The sequence below is a fragment of the Neophocaena asiaeorientalis genome, unplaced genomic scaffold (assembly GCF_003031525.2).
Source record: "Neophocaena asiaeorientalis asiaeorientalis breed wild unplaced genomic scaffold, Neophocaena_asiaeorientalis_V1.1 scaffold78, whole genome shotgun sequence".
In the NCBI taxonomy this organism is placed as follows: Eukaryota; Metazoa; Chordata; class Mammalia; order Artiodactyla; family Phocoenidae; genus Neophocaena; species Neophocaena asiaeorientalis.
Genome location: NW_020175018.1, coordinates 20,414,423 through 20,433,150, shown reverse-complemented (window position 1 = coordinate 20,433,150; position 18,728 = coordinate 20,414,423). Strand labels below are relative to the sequence as shown.

General features: G+C 52.4%; 1 protein-coding gene across 1 annotated transcript in view; it reads right to left on the bottom strand.

The window, feature by feature from the left end:
- The window catches only part of CACNA1B (calcium voltage-gated channel subunit alpha1 B), a 191,542-nt gene that overhangs the window by 21,017 nt on the left and 151,797 nt on the right, over positions 1-18,728 (bottom strand). Inside the window, exons 34-37 of the mRNA XM_024762449.1 lie at positions 9,810-9,926; positions 9,348-9,413; positions 6,588-6,679; positions 4,545-4,689 (exon numbers count right to left, since the gene is read on the bottom strand). Coding sequence (XP_024618217.1) covers positions 4,545-4,689; positions 6,588-6,679; positions 9,348-9,413; positions 9,810-9,926 — 420 coding nt within the window. The remainder of the gene's footprint in view (positions 1-4,544; positions 4,690-6,587; positions 6,680-9,347; positions 9,414-9,809; positions 9,927-18,728) is intronic.

The window sequence follows — 18,728 nt, the reverse complement described above, 5'->3', positions numbered from 1 at the left end:
TTTTAACTGAGTTGAAATTCACTTAACATAAAATTAAGTCTACAATTCAGTGGCATTTAGTGTACACACAGTGCTGTGCAACCAGCACTGCCCTAGTTTCAAATTGTTTCATCACTCCTAAAGAATGCCCTGCACTCCTAAGTAATCACTCGCTATTCCTCCATCCTCCCATTCCCTAGAAGCCACCAATCTCCTTTCTGTACCTGCAGATTTGTCTATTTTGGATATTTCGAATAAAAAATCCCATACAATGTATGACCTTCTGCGTCTGGCTTCTTTCACTTAGTGTGATGTTTTCAAAGTTCATCCATGTTGCAGCATTTGTCAGAACTTCCTTCCTGTTGATGGCTGAATAATATTCCTTTGTCAGTACGTACTACAATTTGTTTATCCATTCATCCGCTGATGGACATTTGGGTTGTTTCCACCTTTGGCTGTTAATGGTTAATGGTGCTATAAATATTCATGGACAAATTTCGGTGTAGACATATAATTTCATTTCTCTCGTGTACATACCTAGGAATGGGATTTCTGGGTCATATGGTAATTTTATGATTAAGTTTTTGAGGAACTTCCAAAAAATTGTTTAAAAAAAAAAATTATTCTAGCCATCCTCGTGAGTGCAAAATGGTATCTCATTGTGGTTTTTATTTGCATTTCCTTAATGACCAAGGATGTTGAATGTCTTTATGTGCTTGTTGGCTGGCCAGTTGAATATCTTCTTTGGAAAAATGACTATTCTGATTCTTTGTCCCTTTTTATATGGTTGTTTCTCTTTTTGTTGTTGAGTTGTAGGAGTTCTTTATATATTTTGCATATTAACCCCTTACAAAATATGTTCTCCCATTCCTTCTATTGTGTTTTCATATTTTTATAATATCCTTTAATGCACAAAAGTATTGCATTTTGAGTAGTTCAATTTCTCTATTTTTTTTCTTTTCTTGCTTGTGATTGTGATGTCAAATCTAAGAATCCTTTGCCAAATCTGAGGTCATGAAGATTGGTTCCCTATGCTTTCTTCTAAAAGTTTTACAGTTTTAGTTCTCACACTTAGGTCTCTGATCAATTTTGAGTTAATATTTTCACATGGAGTGAGGTAAGGGTCCAACTTCATTTTTTTGCATGTGGATAACCAGTTAGCTCCTCCCCATTTGTTGGAGAAACTGTTCTTTCCATATTGAATGGTCTTGGCATCCTTGTCAAAAATCACTTGGCCATAGGTGTTTGGGTTTGCTTCTAGACTCTCAATCCTATTCCATTGCTCTATATACTTATCCTTATGCCAGTACCACATCGTCCCCCACCCCCAGGCTTTATTAAGGTGGAATTAACAAAATTGTAAGATTCTTAAAGTGTACATTGTGGTGATTTGATATACATATACGTTGTGAAAGGGTTCCCGCCATCTATTAACTAACACATCTATCACCTCACATGTTTATCTTTTAGTGATACAACATTTAAGTTCTACTCTCTTAGCAAATTTCACTTACATAATACAGTCTTAAAAACTGTACTCACCATGTTTTACATCAGATACTCAGACTTTGTTTATATAGCTGAAAGTTTGTACCCTTTTATCAACCTCTCCTTATTTCCCCAATCCCCAGGCCCTGGCAACAACTTTTCTACTCTGTTTCTATGATTCTGACTTCTTTAAAAAAAGATCCCACGTATAAGTGATACTACGCACTATTTGTCTTTCTCTGTCTGGCTTATTTCATTTAGCATAATGCCCTCAAGGTCCATCCAGGTTGTCACAAATTGCAGGATTTCCTTCTCATGGCTGAATACTATTCAATTGTGTGTGTGTGTGTGTGTGTATCACATCCTCTAGATCCATTCATCTGCTGATGGACACTTAGGCTGTTTCCTATCTTTGCTATTGTGAATCAGGCTGCAATGAATATGGGAGCGTACATATTGCTTCAATACCCTGTTTTCATTTCTTTTGGATATATACTCAGAAGTGGAGTTGCTGGATGAATGGAACTGACAGAATAATGTCATGCCTCGGCTCACCCTTGACATGACCAGGGAGTGTTGGTCCTGTGGATGGTGTGGCATCATGAATGTGGCTTTCTATGGAACCGTATGTCTGCAGCCAGAGCACAGTGAAGCCAACCTGGTGGGCTCAACCTTGCACCCATGGATTGGCTGGCTCTTGCAGCACCAGATGCCTTTGAACTTCATAGAGACCACTGTCCCCACTACCTACAAGACGGGTGACTCTCCAGAAAGCTTTCCTTCCCCACTGCCCACAGTGGGTCTTCTGAGGTATCAGGGAATGACCCCAACATGCAAATCCTCCCCTTGGTTTCTGGCAACTAGTGAAGGACTAGTTTCATAGATTTTTCTGTATTTTTCTATCAATATGCAAGCTCGTCGGTCTCAAATGCACACCTTTCCCAACGACCCCAACCTTCTACTGTACCTTCCAAAACTCTCAGTTCACCATCAATAGAAATTCTTTTATCTTCATCTTACCCGAACATTCTTCATTTCCCATTGCTCTAGGTGAAACACTGATATCCCCCTCCATCCTCTTAAGAAAAAAGCCTGCCGTTTAAGGTTTCTGGTCTACCAACCTCCCCCTGCTTCCTGGGAAATGTGCACCTGACTTGCTGTATTTGTCCCCACATCTACTCTTCACTCTTGTTGCGGTTAATGTCCACAGAGATGGGTCAACTATTGCCTGGCCTCTCTGATCCCTGACCTCCCCCCAGCCTCCCGCCATCATCTCAGCCCCTTACTCGTATGACTGTGCAAATCAACTCATTACCAGTGACTACCACTGAACATTACCATTACCACCTCCAAAGTCTTAACCACAGATGTCTCACTCTCTGCCCACAGTTGCTACGCTTCTGGCTCACTTCATCTAATACTTGTGTCCCATGGGGACCTCTGATCCAGTGGTCCTGCCCCTCCCCTCCCTCCCGTCCCCAGGCCTGATCCCACATCCAGCACTAAGATGATACTTTTACACACATCTTTTTCTCCCTCCTTACACTTGTCTGGTAAATCCCAAATCTGAATAATGCACTTTGCTACCCATGGTGCCAAGTAGAGAATATGGCCCGAGAAAAGCACAAACTGTGCTGGCTGGTCCTGCATGAAAGTTATGACTGTAAATCTGAAGTGTCTGCTCAGCACTGCCCACTGTGGAAAGCAGCTGTCCACTCTTGCTATGCTCTTTGCTTCTTATTATCTCTTGAACCTGCTGCAGTAAGGCTTTGATCCTAACACTCCAAAGAAACTGTTCCTGTGAAGGGCACCCACGGTCTCTACCTTTCCACACCCCATGAACAGTTCTCAGTCATCACTTTACCTCCCAACAATATTTCACATGGTTGATGATTCCCTCCCACTAGGGACACCTTCTTCCCTTGGTTTTTAGGGGACTGCCCTCTCCTGGCTCTCACCTGCTTCACTGCTCCGAATCAACTTGTGGATCCCATGCTCCTTTCTGTCTCCTAAATGCCCCCAGGGCTGAGTCTTCAGCCCTCTTCTCAAACCACACTCTCCATAGGTCAGTGCTCCTCGAATTTAGCACACAAAGAATCACCCAGGAAGTTTACTAAAACTGATTCCTGGGTCCCTCTCCCAGAGACCCTGATACAGCAAGTCTTGGAAGGGACCCAGGAATCTGCATTTCTAACCAGTGCTCAGGCAATGTTTAAGCCGTGGGTCTCTGGACCACACAGGGACCTAGAGGGTATCACCAAGCCTGATGGATACACCAAATACTAACGACGACGGATCCACATCTCCAGCCCAGAGGCCCCCACGTGTCTCTAACCACCCCCTCCTTATCCCCACGCCCATGGCTCCCCAACCTTTCCATCTCGGGGCAAGAACCACTCACTCCATCACCCCAGCAAACCCCAGAAGGCAGCGTTTTTCCCTCCTTTACTCTCATGCTCGTGATCAATCAATCGTGTCAGCTCTACCTTTACAATGCAGCCCAAGTCCACACAACTTCTTCCACACCCAGCCTCTCCAACTGTCACCTCCAATTATCTCCTGCTCACTTACAGCCTCTCCTGACCAGAAGCCAGAAGGCAGAGTGAGGTTTGAAGATGTCAAGCAGAGGATGTCACTGCTCACAGTGTCCCGGAGCCTTCTGCTGACTTGTAATAAAATCCACACCCTGGGACCTGGCCCGCTGACACCTCCAACCTGACCCCATGAGTTTCCGTAGCTCATGGGTCACAGGCAGGCTGCCTGGAATTCTGCTGCTTCGTATCTTATCACCACGGTGCAAGTCCTTCTAGAAGCTGAGAACTGAGGGACAATTGCCCTACAGAAACTTAAAACCCCTTCCACAGAAGTAAAGGCAGGCCCACAGGAGCTCATTACCCGGTGGGTCCTTTCAGGATTAACGAGGTCCTCATCTCTGGGGAAACGAGGACCATCGATGTGGAATCAGTTTTCATGTGACATGGATCAAAATCAGGGACCGGCAAGAGACTAGGGGGGCCCAAGGCGGTCTGAGACCAGCAGACGCAGGCGACGGGATGGGCACAGTGTCCGGGACTCACCAGAAAGGAGCAGAGGAAGATGAAGGAGACAAAGTAGAAGTAGGCGAAGTCGCTCCCACACTCAGCGGCATTGGCGAGCGCGTCGCAGGCCCGGCTGCCGAGGCAGGACAGCATGATCTCGTGCCAGGCCTCCCCAGTGGCGCTCCTGAGAAGAGGGCAGAGCATGAGGCCCAGGAAGGAAGGCCCGGGACCGGCCCTGGGAGGGAGCCTGGGAATTCAGGAGAGCTGGGTTCCTTCCCACAGGGATCCCGCATACGTGTGAGGTCTGGGTATCAGATGTTGCTTCTTAAAAAGAAGCCTCTGGCATTAGCTTTTCAAGCTGATCGTAACTGGGAAAGCACTAGCTACGGAAAGAATCCACCGCACCAGAAGTCAGCACCATGGCGAGCTCCCTGCTGTGGGCTCCGATCTCGTCCCCGGCAGCCGCCGCCCAGTCTTCCTGGATTCAGGACACAGGGACTCCACCCTTCCCTCTGCTCAGGCCAAACACGCGGGCGTCACCCTTGCCTCCTCTCTCACCGTGTCCTGATCATCAGCTCATCGGCCTTCAAACCAGCCAGACACGTGCTACCCCCACCTCCCTGGGCTGCTGCAACAGCTTCTTAACTGGATGCCCACTCCCCACCAGCAGCCCAGGGATAAGATCAATGACCCCTCAGTGACCCCCTCACTCCCTTCAAAAGTTAAAATCCACATGACTACCCACAGCCTGCCCTTTCCCTGACCTCACCCCACACCAGCCACCCCAGCTTCTACTGCTTCTCGAACACATCAAGAACACCCCCACCCTGAGCAGCTACTACAGAGGCCCCTCCTGCGTGGACTTTTGCTTCTGTGTGTGAGGCCCGCACCAGGGGCCAGATGTGCACCAGACCTGCAGGTGGGCCAGAGGCCTGGGTCCCCCCTGGGCCCCTATGTGGTCAGCCCTGGGCAGAAGCTGGGCCCACTCCCTATGGACAACAGCTGGTTCAGCCCGTGCCAGGCCTGAATGACGAGGGTGCCCACATGTGACACCAAGATGAGGAAGGAAGAGAGATCTTTGAGATCAAAGGCTTAAAACCAAGGCTCCCTTCGTATCTTTTGTGGCACAAGGCAGGCTATTAATAAACAAAGAAATAAAGTGAATGTAATCGCTGAAGTCCAGAGAAACGACACCGTCTGCACAGGGCCAGACGCGCTGGGGGTCCCCAAGGGTGGGCCTGGCAGCAGCCCGCCCGATGCATTTACATAATGAACACAGATGGTGAAACCTCAGGAAAGGGCCCAAGGCAGGGTGTGCTGTCAGGACCCCTCTACCGTAAGTCACTACAAAGAGCTCTTTTCTCCCCTCCTAGGGTCATGGGAAATGAGGGAGACACGTTCTACTCTCTGGCCTCCGCCCACAAGTGCATTCTCAAGCCAGGCGGGGGGACAGCCCCAGCCCACGGGCGTCCACGCCTGACAGCCGTGGCTGGGGAGCCGTCCCACACACATCCACGCAGGGAGGCCTCTGAGCCGACACCAGCCTGTGCTCCTCCAGGCCCCGCCCTGGTGCTCCCCTAGGCTGCACCCCCGAGCCTCAGGAAGTGCAGCTCCCATCAGAACGGCACTGCTGGCCGGTTGGGTTCCCTGGGCCACTGAGCGGGTACAAGCTGCTGACAGCAGCGCTCCACTGCCCTGCTTCTCCTGATGGCACAGGTCCCCGGAATCACTAAGGTGAGCACACGGGAAGCTTGGGGCTGGCACACCAAGAAAAGCCCTTTGGACACCTTCTGTCCTCCCAGACCTCTCGGGCTGCAGCCCCACTGGAGGCCTTGCAGCTGCCGCCGGGGAGCAGAGACAAGGTGAAGGAGGCGGGCCCGGCCTGGCGCTCTCAGGCTGACCTCCTCAGGGCCTCCCCTTCGGGCTGTCTTGAGGCCCAGGAGCCCTTAGGGAAGAACAAGTAGGGAAAGAAGAGAAACTGGAAAGGTCTGCTGCGGAGAAGCCAGTGTGACCAGGGCTGGGGGGTGGTCCCATCCTGAGTGAAGAAGCCAGTGAGCCTGGACCCACCTCCCCACAACGCACCTAAACAGCAGCATCAAGGCTTGTAGAAACGTCCGAAAGTTGTTGTGCCGGTTGATGCTGGTGTCGTCATCCAGGGCGATGTTTCCAAACACCTGAAGTGGAGAAGAAGGCTGCAGACCACTGCTGCTGGGTCTTCAGGAGCTGCAGCCGGGCAGGAGACGGTGTGTGTGCATGTGTGCACCCACATGGGACAGGACGCTGCCCTGAGCCAGATAACCCTGACAGAAGCCGCCACCACTGCTGCCGGGGCTGGTGGCTTCCAGCTCCAGCAGCGTCTCTGCATTTCCAGGGTAGAGAAAACCTCTGGAGAGGCAAACGTATCCCTGTCCCACGGCCCAGCGTGCGCTGGCTCTGGCTCTGAGCCTGTCCAGGGATCTCCCAGAGTGACTAGTAAAAGTGGGGGACCCAGAGCTAAGTCTTGGTGGGCTCTGCCAGACAGAAGAAGGGAAGCGTTTTAAAATGCACTCTCTCATCAGGGACTCCAAACCAGTTATTATACTGATATTACGATACGTCACTTGAACCCTTCTCTTTACACTTCTGTGCAAACATCACAATGGGTTTTCCATCCATTTAAATTTCTTTCTTTCAAGGTTAGAAATGCAAATGAGTCCCTAACTGTAAGCAGCTTAAACTCTGGAATCCAGATGAAAATGTACGAATCATCATCTATCCATCAAAAATACAGACCAGGCTTTGGGACGAGGGGAAGATGGCAGAAGAGTAAGACGCGGAGATCACCTTCCTTCCCACAGATACACCAGAAATACATCTACACGTGGAACAACTCCTACAGAACACCTACTGAACGCTGGCAGAAGACCTCAGACCTCCCAAAAGGCAAGAAACTCCCCACGTACCTGGGTAGGGCAAAAGAAAAAAGAATAAACAGAGATCTTTTTCTTCCCTCTTTGTTTCCTGGTGCACGAGGAGAGGGGATTAAGAGCGCTGCTTGAAGGAGCTCCAGAGATGGCGCGAGTCGCGGCTAAAAGCGCGGACCCCAGAGATGGGCAGGAGACGCTAAGGCTGCTGCTGCCGCCACCAAGAAGCCTGTGTGTGAGCACAGGTCACTCTCCACACCTCCCTTCCAGGGAGCCCGTGCAGCCCGCCACCTTGTACCTGCATCTGTGGAATACCTGAATAGACAACGAGTCATCCCAAATTGAGGAGGTGGACTTGGAGAGCAAGACTTATGATTTTTTCCCCTTTTCCGCTTTTTGTGTGTATGTGTATGCTTCTGTGTGAGATTTTGTCTGTATAGCTTTGCTTCCACCATTTGTCCTAGGGTTCTATCCGTTTCTTTCTTTTTTTTCCTAAAAAAATTTTTTTTCTTAATAATTAATTTTATTTAATAACTTTTATTTTACGTTACTTTATTTTATTTTACCTTGTTTCTTTCTTTCTTTCTTTCTTCTTTCTTTCTACTTTTTCTCCCTTTTATTCTGAGCCTTGTGGATGAAAGGCTCTTGGTGCAGCAGCCAGGAGTCAGTGCTGTGCCTCTGAGGTGGGAGAGCCAACTTCAGGACACTGGTCCACAAGAGACCTCCCAGCTCCACGTAATATCAAACGGCGAAAATCTCCCAGAGATCTCCATCTCAACACCAGCACCCAGCTTCACTCAACGACCAGCAAGCTACACTGCTGGACACCCTATGCCAAACAACTAGCAAGACAGGAACACAACCCCACCCATTAGCAGAGAGGCTGCCTAAAATCATAATAAGTCTTTTTTATGGACATATATACACTACCAAATGTAAGGCAGATAGCTAGTGGGAAGCAGCCACATAGCACAGGGAGATCAGCTTGGTGCTTTGTGGCCGCCTGGAGAGGTGGGATAGGGAGGGTGGGAGGGAGGGAGACGCAAGAGGGAAGAGATATGGGAACATATGTATATGTATAACTGATTCACTTTGTTATAAAGCAGAAACTAACACACCATTGTAAAGCAATTATACTCTAATAAAGATGTAAAAAATAAATAAAAAATAAAAAAAAAAAAATAAAGATCAGTGACATATGTCTTTGTATGCCCACATACCAAAGCAAGAAAAAATATATGTCTGTTTTAAACAGCATCAGATCTCAGCAAATTTTAAGCAAGACAACTTTTCAACCCCTGGAAATAGAGTTTAAAAATCAGTTTTCAGCTAACCTTTAGAGACACTGTCTCCTTCCACTACAAATTAACATTTGAGTCCATCTCCCATCCCTACTATTGGAAAGTGGCCAGATGCCAAAAGTATCAACTGGGACACTGCTTTGTGTATTTTAAACATTTTCCCAAATAGCTGACAAAGCGTTCTTTGACAAAATAAAGGTAAGTTACGCAAAAGCTAATTTTGACCAGGACAGTGACCTGGTATGATCCTGTTGACTTTTTCCTTCAACAGTATATAATCTCCGGTACAGGATCAGGACGCTTGTCCTTCAGAAGTGCTGCTGGGCCAAAAGAATGACCAGCTGCTGTGCCGCAGGCCACTCGGCGTCCTGCAGATGTGCTCAAACACTCCACCGCCGTGGGGGCCCAGCACCCAAGCAATCGTGCCCACCAGCGCCCTAGCACACCCCGGCAGGATTCCACTAGAGAGCAGGGCCGGGCATCTGCCCACAAAGGGTGGCACTGCCTGGCCTCAGCCACAGAAGAGTCTTTCTGAGGATTAAGTTCATAAAGCACTTAGAATGGCACCTGGCTCATAGAAACGTTGCCGAAGTGCGAACGTGCCATCGTTATCGTGCGATGGCCCCGCGCACACCCACCTGCATGCCGACGATGGCGTAGATGAAGAACAGCATGGCGATGAGCAGGCACACGTAGGGCAGCGCCTGTAGAGACACGGGAGGGCAGGTCAGCTCCAGGAGGGAGGAGGCCTGCCCCCTGACCTGAGCCTCATCTGCAGAGCGGATGGTGGCTGGGTCTCTGGGGCCACACTGGCCTCAGCTGACTGCAGACCCACCCCACTGACCACCAAGCTACCGTCAACTCCTTCATCTACAAATCAAGCCATAAAAGCTGCCTCAGCCCTTGGTGAGCATAAACAAGATACTCTCCGTAAACCTGAAAGCGCCCTTACAAACCATCACAGGACAACGGGGGCCACGGGAGGTGTGGGCCCCTGCCCCGGCCTTCCCGAGGAGGGTGCTCGGGCGGTGGCGGCAGAAGCCCCCCAGCCTGCACGACAAGGGAGGGGTCAGGCCTCACCTGGCCATGCCCAGCCTCACCTTGAAGGACTGGACGAAGGTCCAGAGCAGAATGCGGATGGTGTAGCCTTGGCGGAGCAGCTTGATGAGTCGTGCGGCGCGGAAGAGGCGGAGGAAGCTGAGGTTGATGAAGTTGTTCTGCAGGGAAGAGAGGTTATGCTCTGACCTTCGGAGACCAGCCTCCCACAGGCGCAGGGCGGCCACTCCCCACCCCACCTCCCCAAGTCACTGTGCCCCAAAGAAAAGCGGGTGAAGAGAGAGAACGGAACAAAAAGTCACCGCTTCACAGTCTAAGCAGCAATCAGCCACCAGGAAACCTTCCAAGAGTGAAGCTTGTCTTTGCAAACCGCTTCTCATGCGGCAAATCAGAGAAACGCCCTCCACAGGGAGGGGCAGAGGGAAGTCCCATGAAGCAGCCCCCCGCTGCCAGGTGGAAGGGGAGGGGTGCCTGAAGCCAGGCCTCCAACACTGACGGCCTCTCACAGGGCACGGCCCAGCCGCCCAGGGGCAGGGCTACCACACAGCCAGCAAGGCCCTGGCCTGCCTGGGGCCCGGCCGAGAGGCAGGCCCTTCCTCCGGGCCCCGGGCAGGTGCCCGCACGCAGGTCACCGCAGGAGGCGTAGGTGGTGTTGGTCCTGCTGCCCACGCCAGGGAAGACACCTCTGCAGCCCACTACCCGGTGTCTGCCCCAGAGAGCCCAAGCCATCTCGCGCGGCCCCCTCATCCAAAGGGTCGAAGTCAGGCACAAACGAACCCAACTGTCTCTGGACTGCACGGATGACCCGGGAGCGAGGCTTCCACCTTGGCCCAGGGGCGCCTGAATTCCTGGCCATCCCTTTCAGGGGCACGGCCCTGCTCGGCGTCCGTGAGTAGGCAGGAGTGCTCGCGGGCCCGGGCGGCTTCCTGCCCTGTCTGCTTGGAGACCCGGTGCCCACGCGCAGCTGAGGTCAGCTTCCCCGAACTTGGCTGCTTTGAAATATGCAAGCAGCTCAGGCTAGACACGTTGTGCTGCCAGATGCAGTGGCCAAATAGAGAAAAGAGCCCAGGTGCAGCAGCAGAGCTCACGCAGGAGGCGGCGGGGCCTGGGCAGAGCCGCGTCCTCCCTCCAGGGCTGCTCATCTGGCCTCGGCTGGGACGAAGCATGGGTGGAGAGACGGGCCTCACTCTGCCCCTCCACTGCCTGTCTCAGGGCCTGGCTTCTTTGCTTCCCACCAGGGACTCTGGACTGTCTCTGCTGGCGAGGGGCTTACAGCTACCCTGGGGGACGGCTCCCGGGTTTTGGACAGTGCCACAGGGAGAGGGGGCAGTTGGCAGGCACGAGGAGGGCCGGCTGTGGCCCATATCAGCACGCAGGCAGAAGTGGACCTTGGGGTGTGACCCTGGAGGGTGTACTCGTTTCCCTGCAGCTCCCTCACTGGCTCGCGCTGGGGCAAGAGAACCTCAGGGCAGATGAGACATATCCACACTCTCTGAGTCCCGTGGGCCTGAGGACTCTCAGGTGAGCCAGTCGCCTCAGGAGGACGGGCACAGGGATGCAAGGGGGGACTGCCTACGGTGCCAGGGGACCCTTTGTACAAGACAGTAAAGCACAGAAAGGGGGGAGCTGCCACCTCAGGGGTGTCTGCTTTCAAACCATCTGCGCAGGTGGGTCTGGAGGGGCCGAGACCAAAGCAGTTTGCTCAGACGGTTGGGACAGACAAGATTTCCTGAAAATACTGGGGGGAAATATAAGCTTCTGGGTAAGAAGGAAGAGACGGAGGCCACAGCGGGCAGCGGAAGGCGCTGTTCGTTCCAGTTACTGGATGCGTGAATGCAGCCCCTTCCTACTTTCTGTCGAGACCCAGGTTCCACCCCTCCTCCCCAGCTTCTCTCTCGGGGCTCCACGGGCACGTAGGAGAGGGTGCAGGTGCCAACAGACAAACAGCCCTAGAAAGCCGTGAGGGCAGAGGTGACAGCGGCCCCAGATGCCGCAAGCACAGTGTGACAGGCTGAGTGCACCATGGCTGAACCCGTGTGCGAGCCGCCAGACGCCACCATGCAGACTGCATGCGGGACAGCAGGGGCAGCAAGCACACAGCGGCCTCCCCCTGGCTGCGCACCGTCACCCCTGGCCTCAGCCAACCCCCTGGAGGTGGATGCAACATGCCCCGACCCCCCAAGTCCATGGTTTCTGCTGTACCCACGAGCAACCCCACCTACTTCCAAGCCAGGCCCCTCCTTATGGCCCCTGCCTCTGAGCCAGGAAAGGTCAGCTTCACAGCCCTCAACACAGAGCTGATTTACGCTGAGGGGACACTGGTCCCTAGCTCCACTGAGCGCCAGCTTCCACCTCTACACGATGGAGGTGTTAGGACATCATGCCCGGGGGCGAGGAATCCCTGAGAAAAGGAACTTACGGTGCACTGAGCACTGAAACGCCGCCAGAGGCAAACGGAGCCCAGGCCGAGGCCCGCGTCTCCTACATCCAAGCGCATCACTGCCTCTGGTCAGAGTCACAGCACAATGAGGTGCCCCCCCCCACACTGTGCACGTGTCGGGGACCACACACGTGCCAGGGATTCGGTGCAGCAGAGCATGGGACAAGCTGCTCTCCTACTCAGCTTCGTTCTCAAGGGGACCGATGATGGGAGAGAGACAGAGAGAAAGGAGAGGAAGCCTGTGAAGAAAGCCCACACACGCACAGTACCCTGGACGTTGACATGAAGGCAGAGGAGGGCACAGAGCGGGTGGACAGGAAGGGCTGAGCAGAGGCCTGGTGCCACGAGCAGAGCCTGTGCGAAAGATGTAGCCTGGTATTTCGGCAGCATCAAACAGCCTTTTCTCAAAACTCAAGCTTTTCTGCTCCGATTGTGAAACCCTTTATCACAAGCATTCACTTTCTGTAGCAGGAATCTCAGAATCTGCTACTTTGCACGAACTTGCGGTCATGGCCTCAGCTCACTCTGCTCCCAGCATCTTCTCTCTCCCCTCACCCGGAAGGAGGCTCCGTCCACACCTCCTGCACGGGCTCCACACAAGCTCGCTGACCAGGGCACACAAGAATCAGCGACGCTGGATGAGGGCCCAGACCTCTGCTCCCTCCTGGGGCAGTGCCCCTCTTTCCACTCAGGTCAACCCCCCAGCCTGGTGCCCCCAGCCAGGCCCCCACGGAAGATACGTCCAGGAAGGACCCTACAGGAGACCTTGTCAGAGGCCACTGGGCAGAGCCGAGTCCACTCGGTCTGCCAGTGGAGACAGAGCAGAAGGGACATGACTGTGCAGCAGAAACCACGGACTTTTCGGGGATCAGGTCCAAACTCACATCCTGCAAAACCTCCCCAATTCTGAGCCAGTCTCATCACTTACCTGCCTTTCACTCAGAAGCCCCTACCTCCTCTCTCAGTCCAAGGCCAGTTCCTGTGATCAGGTGGTCCCTGGGGGGCCCTCATAAGCCCCGGCTGGACCCCAGGAGCCGGGACAGTGCGTGAGAGGCCAGAGGGGCGGGTGCAGCTGGGCTCTGAGCACAGAAGGGCAGTGGCGAGGGGTGACAGGAAGCAGAAGGGAGGAGGACCGGAGCAAGCAAAGCGAGGAGTTTTAAGAACTATTTAAAGTCATGAAACCAACCGTCTCCTATATGTGATGTTTTCATGGATGGATATTTGCGTATTGTTTACAAATTGGGATGTTTGAGCGGCAGGCGCACAACATACAGACGGAGGCATGGTTTCCGCGTTGTATGTTGGTTGCGTGACGTGAGTCAGCAGGTAGGTGAGGGCAAATCAAGAACAGAAACAAAACAAGAGAAAATGAGTCACCAACACAAGCAAAACTCAAACTCTGAACACTTCACTGGAAATTTTTAGGATTTTGGTAAACTTTGCATAAAATGTACCGAATCAAAACACATTTTTGAAATCTGTAGGTTATGCAGACAGGGGCATCATTTGCATTTCTGTTTGCAATGCAAATCCAAAGATGACTCACAGACACTTACTTTTTTATTTCCAGGCAAAGAAATCAATGTCAGTTTTATGCTTGCTTAGAGTGCGTTCTCTACATGACCCTGGTTAAGACTGTGGCTCTATGGTGATTTTTAAGTCGGGGGTGGGAACTGACACTCATATTTTTGCCTAAGGAAAAAAAAGTGCATCCACAAAGTAAGACATGAAGTGACTACAATGGAGAAGAAAAAAAGACACCGAAATCCACAAGACGGCTTCCTTTCACCTTTCCTCCTCCAGGCAGGACAGGGTGAAGACCGCCCTCTGAAATCACTAGTGGCCGGGGCAGCTGAGCTTTCAGACCAAGCAGCTTCTCAGCCCTCCCGCCAGCCCTGCTGGGCGTCCAGGATTGGTGGTGGCTACCCTGGAGGTCTTGCTGGGATTAAGTTCTCGAACATCTGCAAGCCGCCCTCCCTCGAGTTTCCAGCAGCTGAGGGGCCTCTCTGTGGGGAGGTGCCCCTGGGAGACAGCGCCTCTGCGACATCAGCCGGGCACCCCTGCCTGCCCCACCTGTGGGTGCCCTCCCAGCTGCCACCCCCCTGCCAAGGGGGCACACACACGCCCAAACCCCCAGGGCTGTGTCCTTGCCGTTGGGAGCCCAGTGTCTGGATGCCTTTGTCTGGGGCATAAAGACTCCTGTGCCCAAGGAGGCGGAGCGCCTAGGCAGAAACCACGCTGGGGAACTACTTCTGGGTGAGAAGAGGTGCACAGTGAAGGGGCGGCGCCCGGGCAATGCTGCAAGGCCAGCAGCCGGGGGAACAAATCACCATGTTTTGTTGTTAAGATGGCAGCTTTCAGCTTTTTGCCTGGATTATTCAGATCACTGACTTTTCAAAACCATGAAACATCTCATGTAAACAAAAGAATACGTGCAAGTATATGTACACACACGTATTTTAAATAAAGGTAATAAAAGATCTATATATTCATCATCCAGCCTAAAAACGGAATGTCACCATTACTTTGGAAGCCCTTCGTGTCTCTCTCTTCCCCAGATGTAGTAACAATCCTTAATTCTTGTTAATAATTGCTTTTCTTCACTGTTTTACCTCAAACTCTTAAAACACGTTTATACTTGCCTGTTCTTAACTCTGTGACGGGATTAGACTGTACGTGGCCCTCTTGGGCTCAGGCAAACCTGTGCTCTGACTCTGAGCAAACACCGCTTTGGGGAAGCATCCTCTCGATAGGGTGCCATTCACTGTGTCAATAAACCACTTCTGCCGCCGCTGCTGCGAACAACGCTGCCGTGAACATCCGTGTGAAAACGTCTCCAGGTTCCTCTGCCAGGCACCATGGGCAGGCACACACGCCCGCCCCTCCAGCGAGGCCGAGCTGACCGACACCCAGCAGCAGTGTCCACATCCTCGCCTACAGCCGGCAACCTCAGGGTTTCTGTTTGACAAACGCTGGGTGTGGAATGGCATCTCAGTGCCGTTTCACTTTGTACTTCTTTGATTACAAGTAAGGTTGAGTATCTTTCTGTGGCCGCTTGTGTTTTCTATTTTGGAAGATGCCCCACCGTACCTTCTGCTCCCAGAAGAGCCTTGCACGTTCTGGATGCTAACCTCCACCGCGAGCCTGGAAGGCCTCCGCCCTCCAGCCTTTTGCTCACTACGTGCTGGCCTCACGCTCTTTTCCCCCATGGATCTCATCCCATCTCATCTTACAGGCTCACGATTCCTAGCCGTACGTCACTGGCCTGAGTCTCCTCCGGCTGCCCGCTGGACGACTCCTGGGAGGACAGCAGGACTGAACCCCAACATGGACAAAGGGCAGCCGGACCGTCCTCGGCAAACCTGTTCCTCACAATTCCCTCCCTTTTCAGTGAATGACAATCCACTTCTCCAAGCGCACAGACAACAAAGTATGATGCCATCCTTGCCTCATCTTTCACACCCACGTCCGACCCATCTGCAGCTCTACCTGGAAATTACACCCAGAACTTGACAATGTCTGACCGCATCCCAGCCCCCAGCTCCTCTCCTGGCTCACAGCAGTAACGCTCGGCCGCACACACATCCTCCAAGGCCCACTACCCAGTTGTTAGCACTTACATCTTTGTTTCTGAGAGCTTTCCCAGTCCAGGACACAATACCCAGGCCCTAACATTAATGAAGGGTGAACTGCTGAAAAAATAATTCTCTGGCCCCCTCCCCCCAGCAGCCTTCAACCCGCGGCAGACAGCGGCTGCCGGGAGAGCCCCAGGGTAGTAACGGTAGCTGACTTGCTAGCGCCTTTCCGGGCTGCCTGCCTCTCTGCTGGCTTCCAGGTCAACGACGCGCACCACATTCTCGTCTCAGGGTCTGCTTCTGGGCGAAGCCGGCTAAGACAGCCCTGGTCTCACTGCCTCTGCCTGTGCCCTGCACAATATTCTCAACAAAGCTGCCAGGGCTGTGCTCTTAAACGCCAGGTCGTGTCACTCCTCTCCACAAAACCCTCCAAATCCTCCCATCTCACTCAAAAGAAAAGCCAAGGTTTACCGACTGCAAGGTCTTCACTGTGCAGCCACAGCGCCCGCCCTTTCTTCACCCCTGGCAGGGTCTCTGCACTCGCTGCCCCCCAGCTGTCAGCTGCTCGGGTTCCTTGCGAGCCCAGACTTCCTGACCTGGGGTCATCGTCTCAGTGTCTCACACCCCCTCTGCTTTGCCTCTCCCTGGTCACTGTCTGACACCATGTGTCTTTCCCATTAGAATGAGCGGGGATTTTCATCTTTGGTCCCAGCACTTAGAAGAGTGCTTAGCACATGACAGGCACTGCATAAATATTTTAACGTGTATACATGAAGGAATGTGACGCAAATATCCTTCCCCTGTCCATGGATTGGCCTTTCTCCTTTTGATACATACACAGAAATTTTATATTATACAATTTTTTTTCCAGTTATGGCTGGTGCTTTATATATATATTTTGCTTAACAAATCAGTCCTTATCTCAAGGTCTTAAAAATAATCTCTTGTATTTTCTTCTAAGAGCTTTAAAGTTTCTGTCTCTTATATTTAAGTCTTTTCCTCCATTTGCAGTATTTTTGTGAATGGTGCAAGCCAAGACCCAATTCCTCTTTCTCCTGTACTGATCATTAGTTACGCCCACAGATGGTCACACACCGAGTTTCCACACGCAAGTGGGCTTGATTCCAGGCTCTTGGGCTACTCCACACAGTCTAAACTGCTACAGCTTTGCAGGAAGTCGCCTCCCTGGCATGGCACCCCAGGAGCACCTTCTTACTATTAGGTATCTTGGCTATTTGGGAGCCTTTGCTCTTCCTTATAAATTTTAGAAGCAGCTTGTCAAATTCCAAAACAAAGAGACAAACAAACAAAAAGAAAAACAAAATCATTGGTGTTTTTATTGAAATTGCATTGAATCTACAGATCAGTTGGGAGGAACTGTCATCTCTATGGCACTGCCACTACTTATTAATTAACATAATATATAACTCCATCTATTCAAGCCTCGTTTAGCATCTTCCAATAAAGCTTAGTAATTTTCCACAAAGAGGTCCTGCACACGTACCTTGTTAGGTCTATTGTCAGGACTGCTGGCGCCGTAATGAAACGCAGCAAACTTACTTGAGCAATCTCACATTTAATCCATTTTAGATTACTCTGGACTTCATCCACAGACGGCTCGTCTTCATGGGCCATGTGCCACCAGCCCAGCAACAGCCCAGTGCACCGTGGAAGTGCTACATCCGGGGCCACACCTGGGCAAGCCTAGAGGGCACCGCCACACGACGGCTGGCCTGGCCCCCACACCGCTCACCTCTGCGGCACCACTGTCTCTTCCTCAGCTCACCCCTCCCCAGCACATCATGGGATGATCACTAAATGTCGAGAAAAGCTCCAACCTGGTTATGGAGGGACTGGCTTAATGCATTGGTGCAGGCCTCACCGGAGCCCCAGGCGGCGGCGGCCTGACAGACAGCGGTGAGGCAGAGCTCTGGCGATGTGCCCGATCCGCCACAGCGTGTGTGTGCGTGTGCGTGTGTGTGTGTGTGTGTGCGTGTGCGTGAAGTTGCTGGTGTTAAGGACCACAGGGTCCTAGGCAAAGGCTACAGCTTGGTCAGGCCTCTGGAGGGAACCAAGTTTGTGGCAGAGGCCACCTCTGGACGTGGGAATGGGCACCATGTGCAGGTCTAGGCATCACATGTTAATGTCCACCCCGGACACCTACAGCCGTAGGGACACGAAAACCCCATGCGCCTTAGGCTGTGTGGACAACAGATGTCAGCAAGCCTCTGTCTTCCCAGCCCCCGCTCACACGGCAGACCCACAAAGGCAGTGACTGTGACGGCGGGGATGAAGGCTCCGCCTGGCAAGGCTGATCCAGCCACGGCCACTACTGAACACCAGCGCGCAGTGAGCAGAGACCACCTTTAGGCCTCTACAGGGAACCACGTCTGGAGCTGTCACTCAGCCACTTGGTGGTAAGTCGCCTACCTGAGAACCTTTCACCCAGAAGCAACAGTGATTTGTCTCAACGAGGATCACTTATATCTTGGGTGCGGGCCTGCCTCTGCTGATGCCCTAGTGTCAGAGATTTACCAACAGGGGATGCCACATGCCATCAACTCAGAGCAAGCGGAGGGCGGGCAAAGGAGCAGGAGACCCAGGACCCACCGGCGTGTCACATTCCACATCACTCAGGAGGTGTCGCTCTGATAAAATGCTGAGATGGCCTCTTACAGGCACAGAAAAGAGCTGGCCTGATGGGGCACCTCAGGGGGTTCAGGGTGCTGCACTTCAGGATGAACTGATGGCCAACAGACATACTGGGTGTCTGACCTGTAAACCGCATGGATCCAGGAAGCAAGGGGCCAAAGCAGAGGTGGCCCCTGTCACCATGACTCCAGCAGCCCACTGGGACTTTGTGTCACCATCCCCACAAATTCAGGCTAGGTGCATCTCGGGGTCCTGACTCAAAGGGGCGGGAGACCACTTCCACTGTGGGACACAGG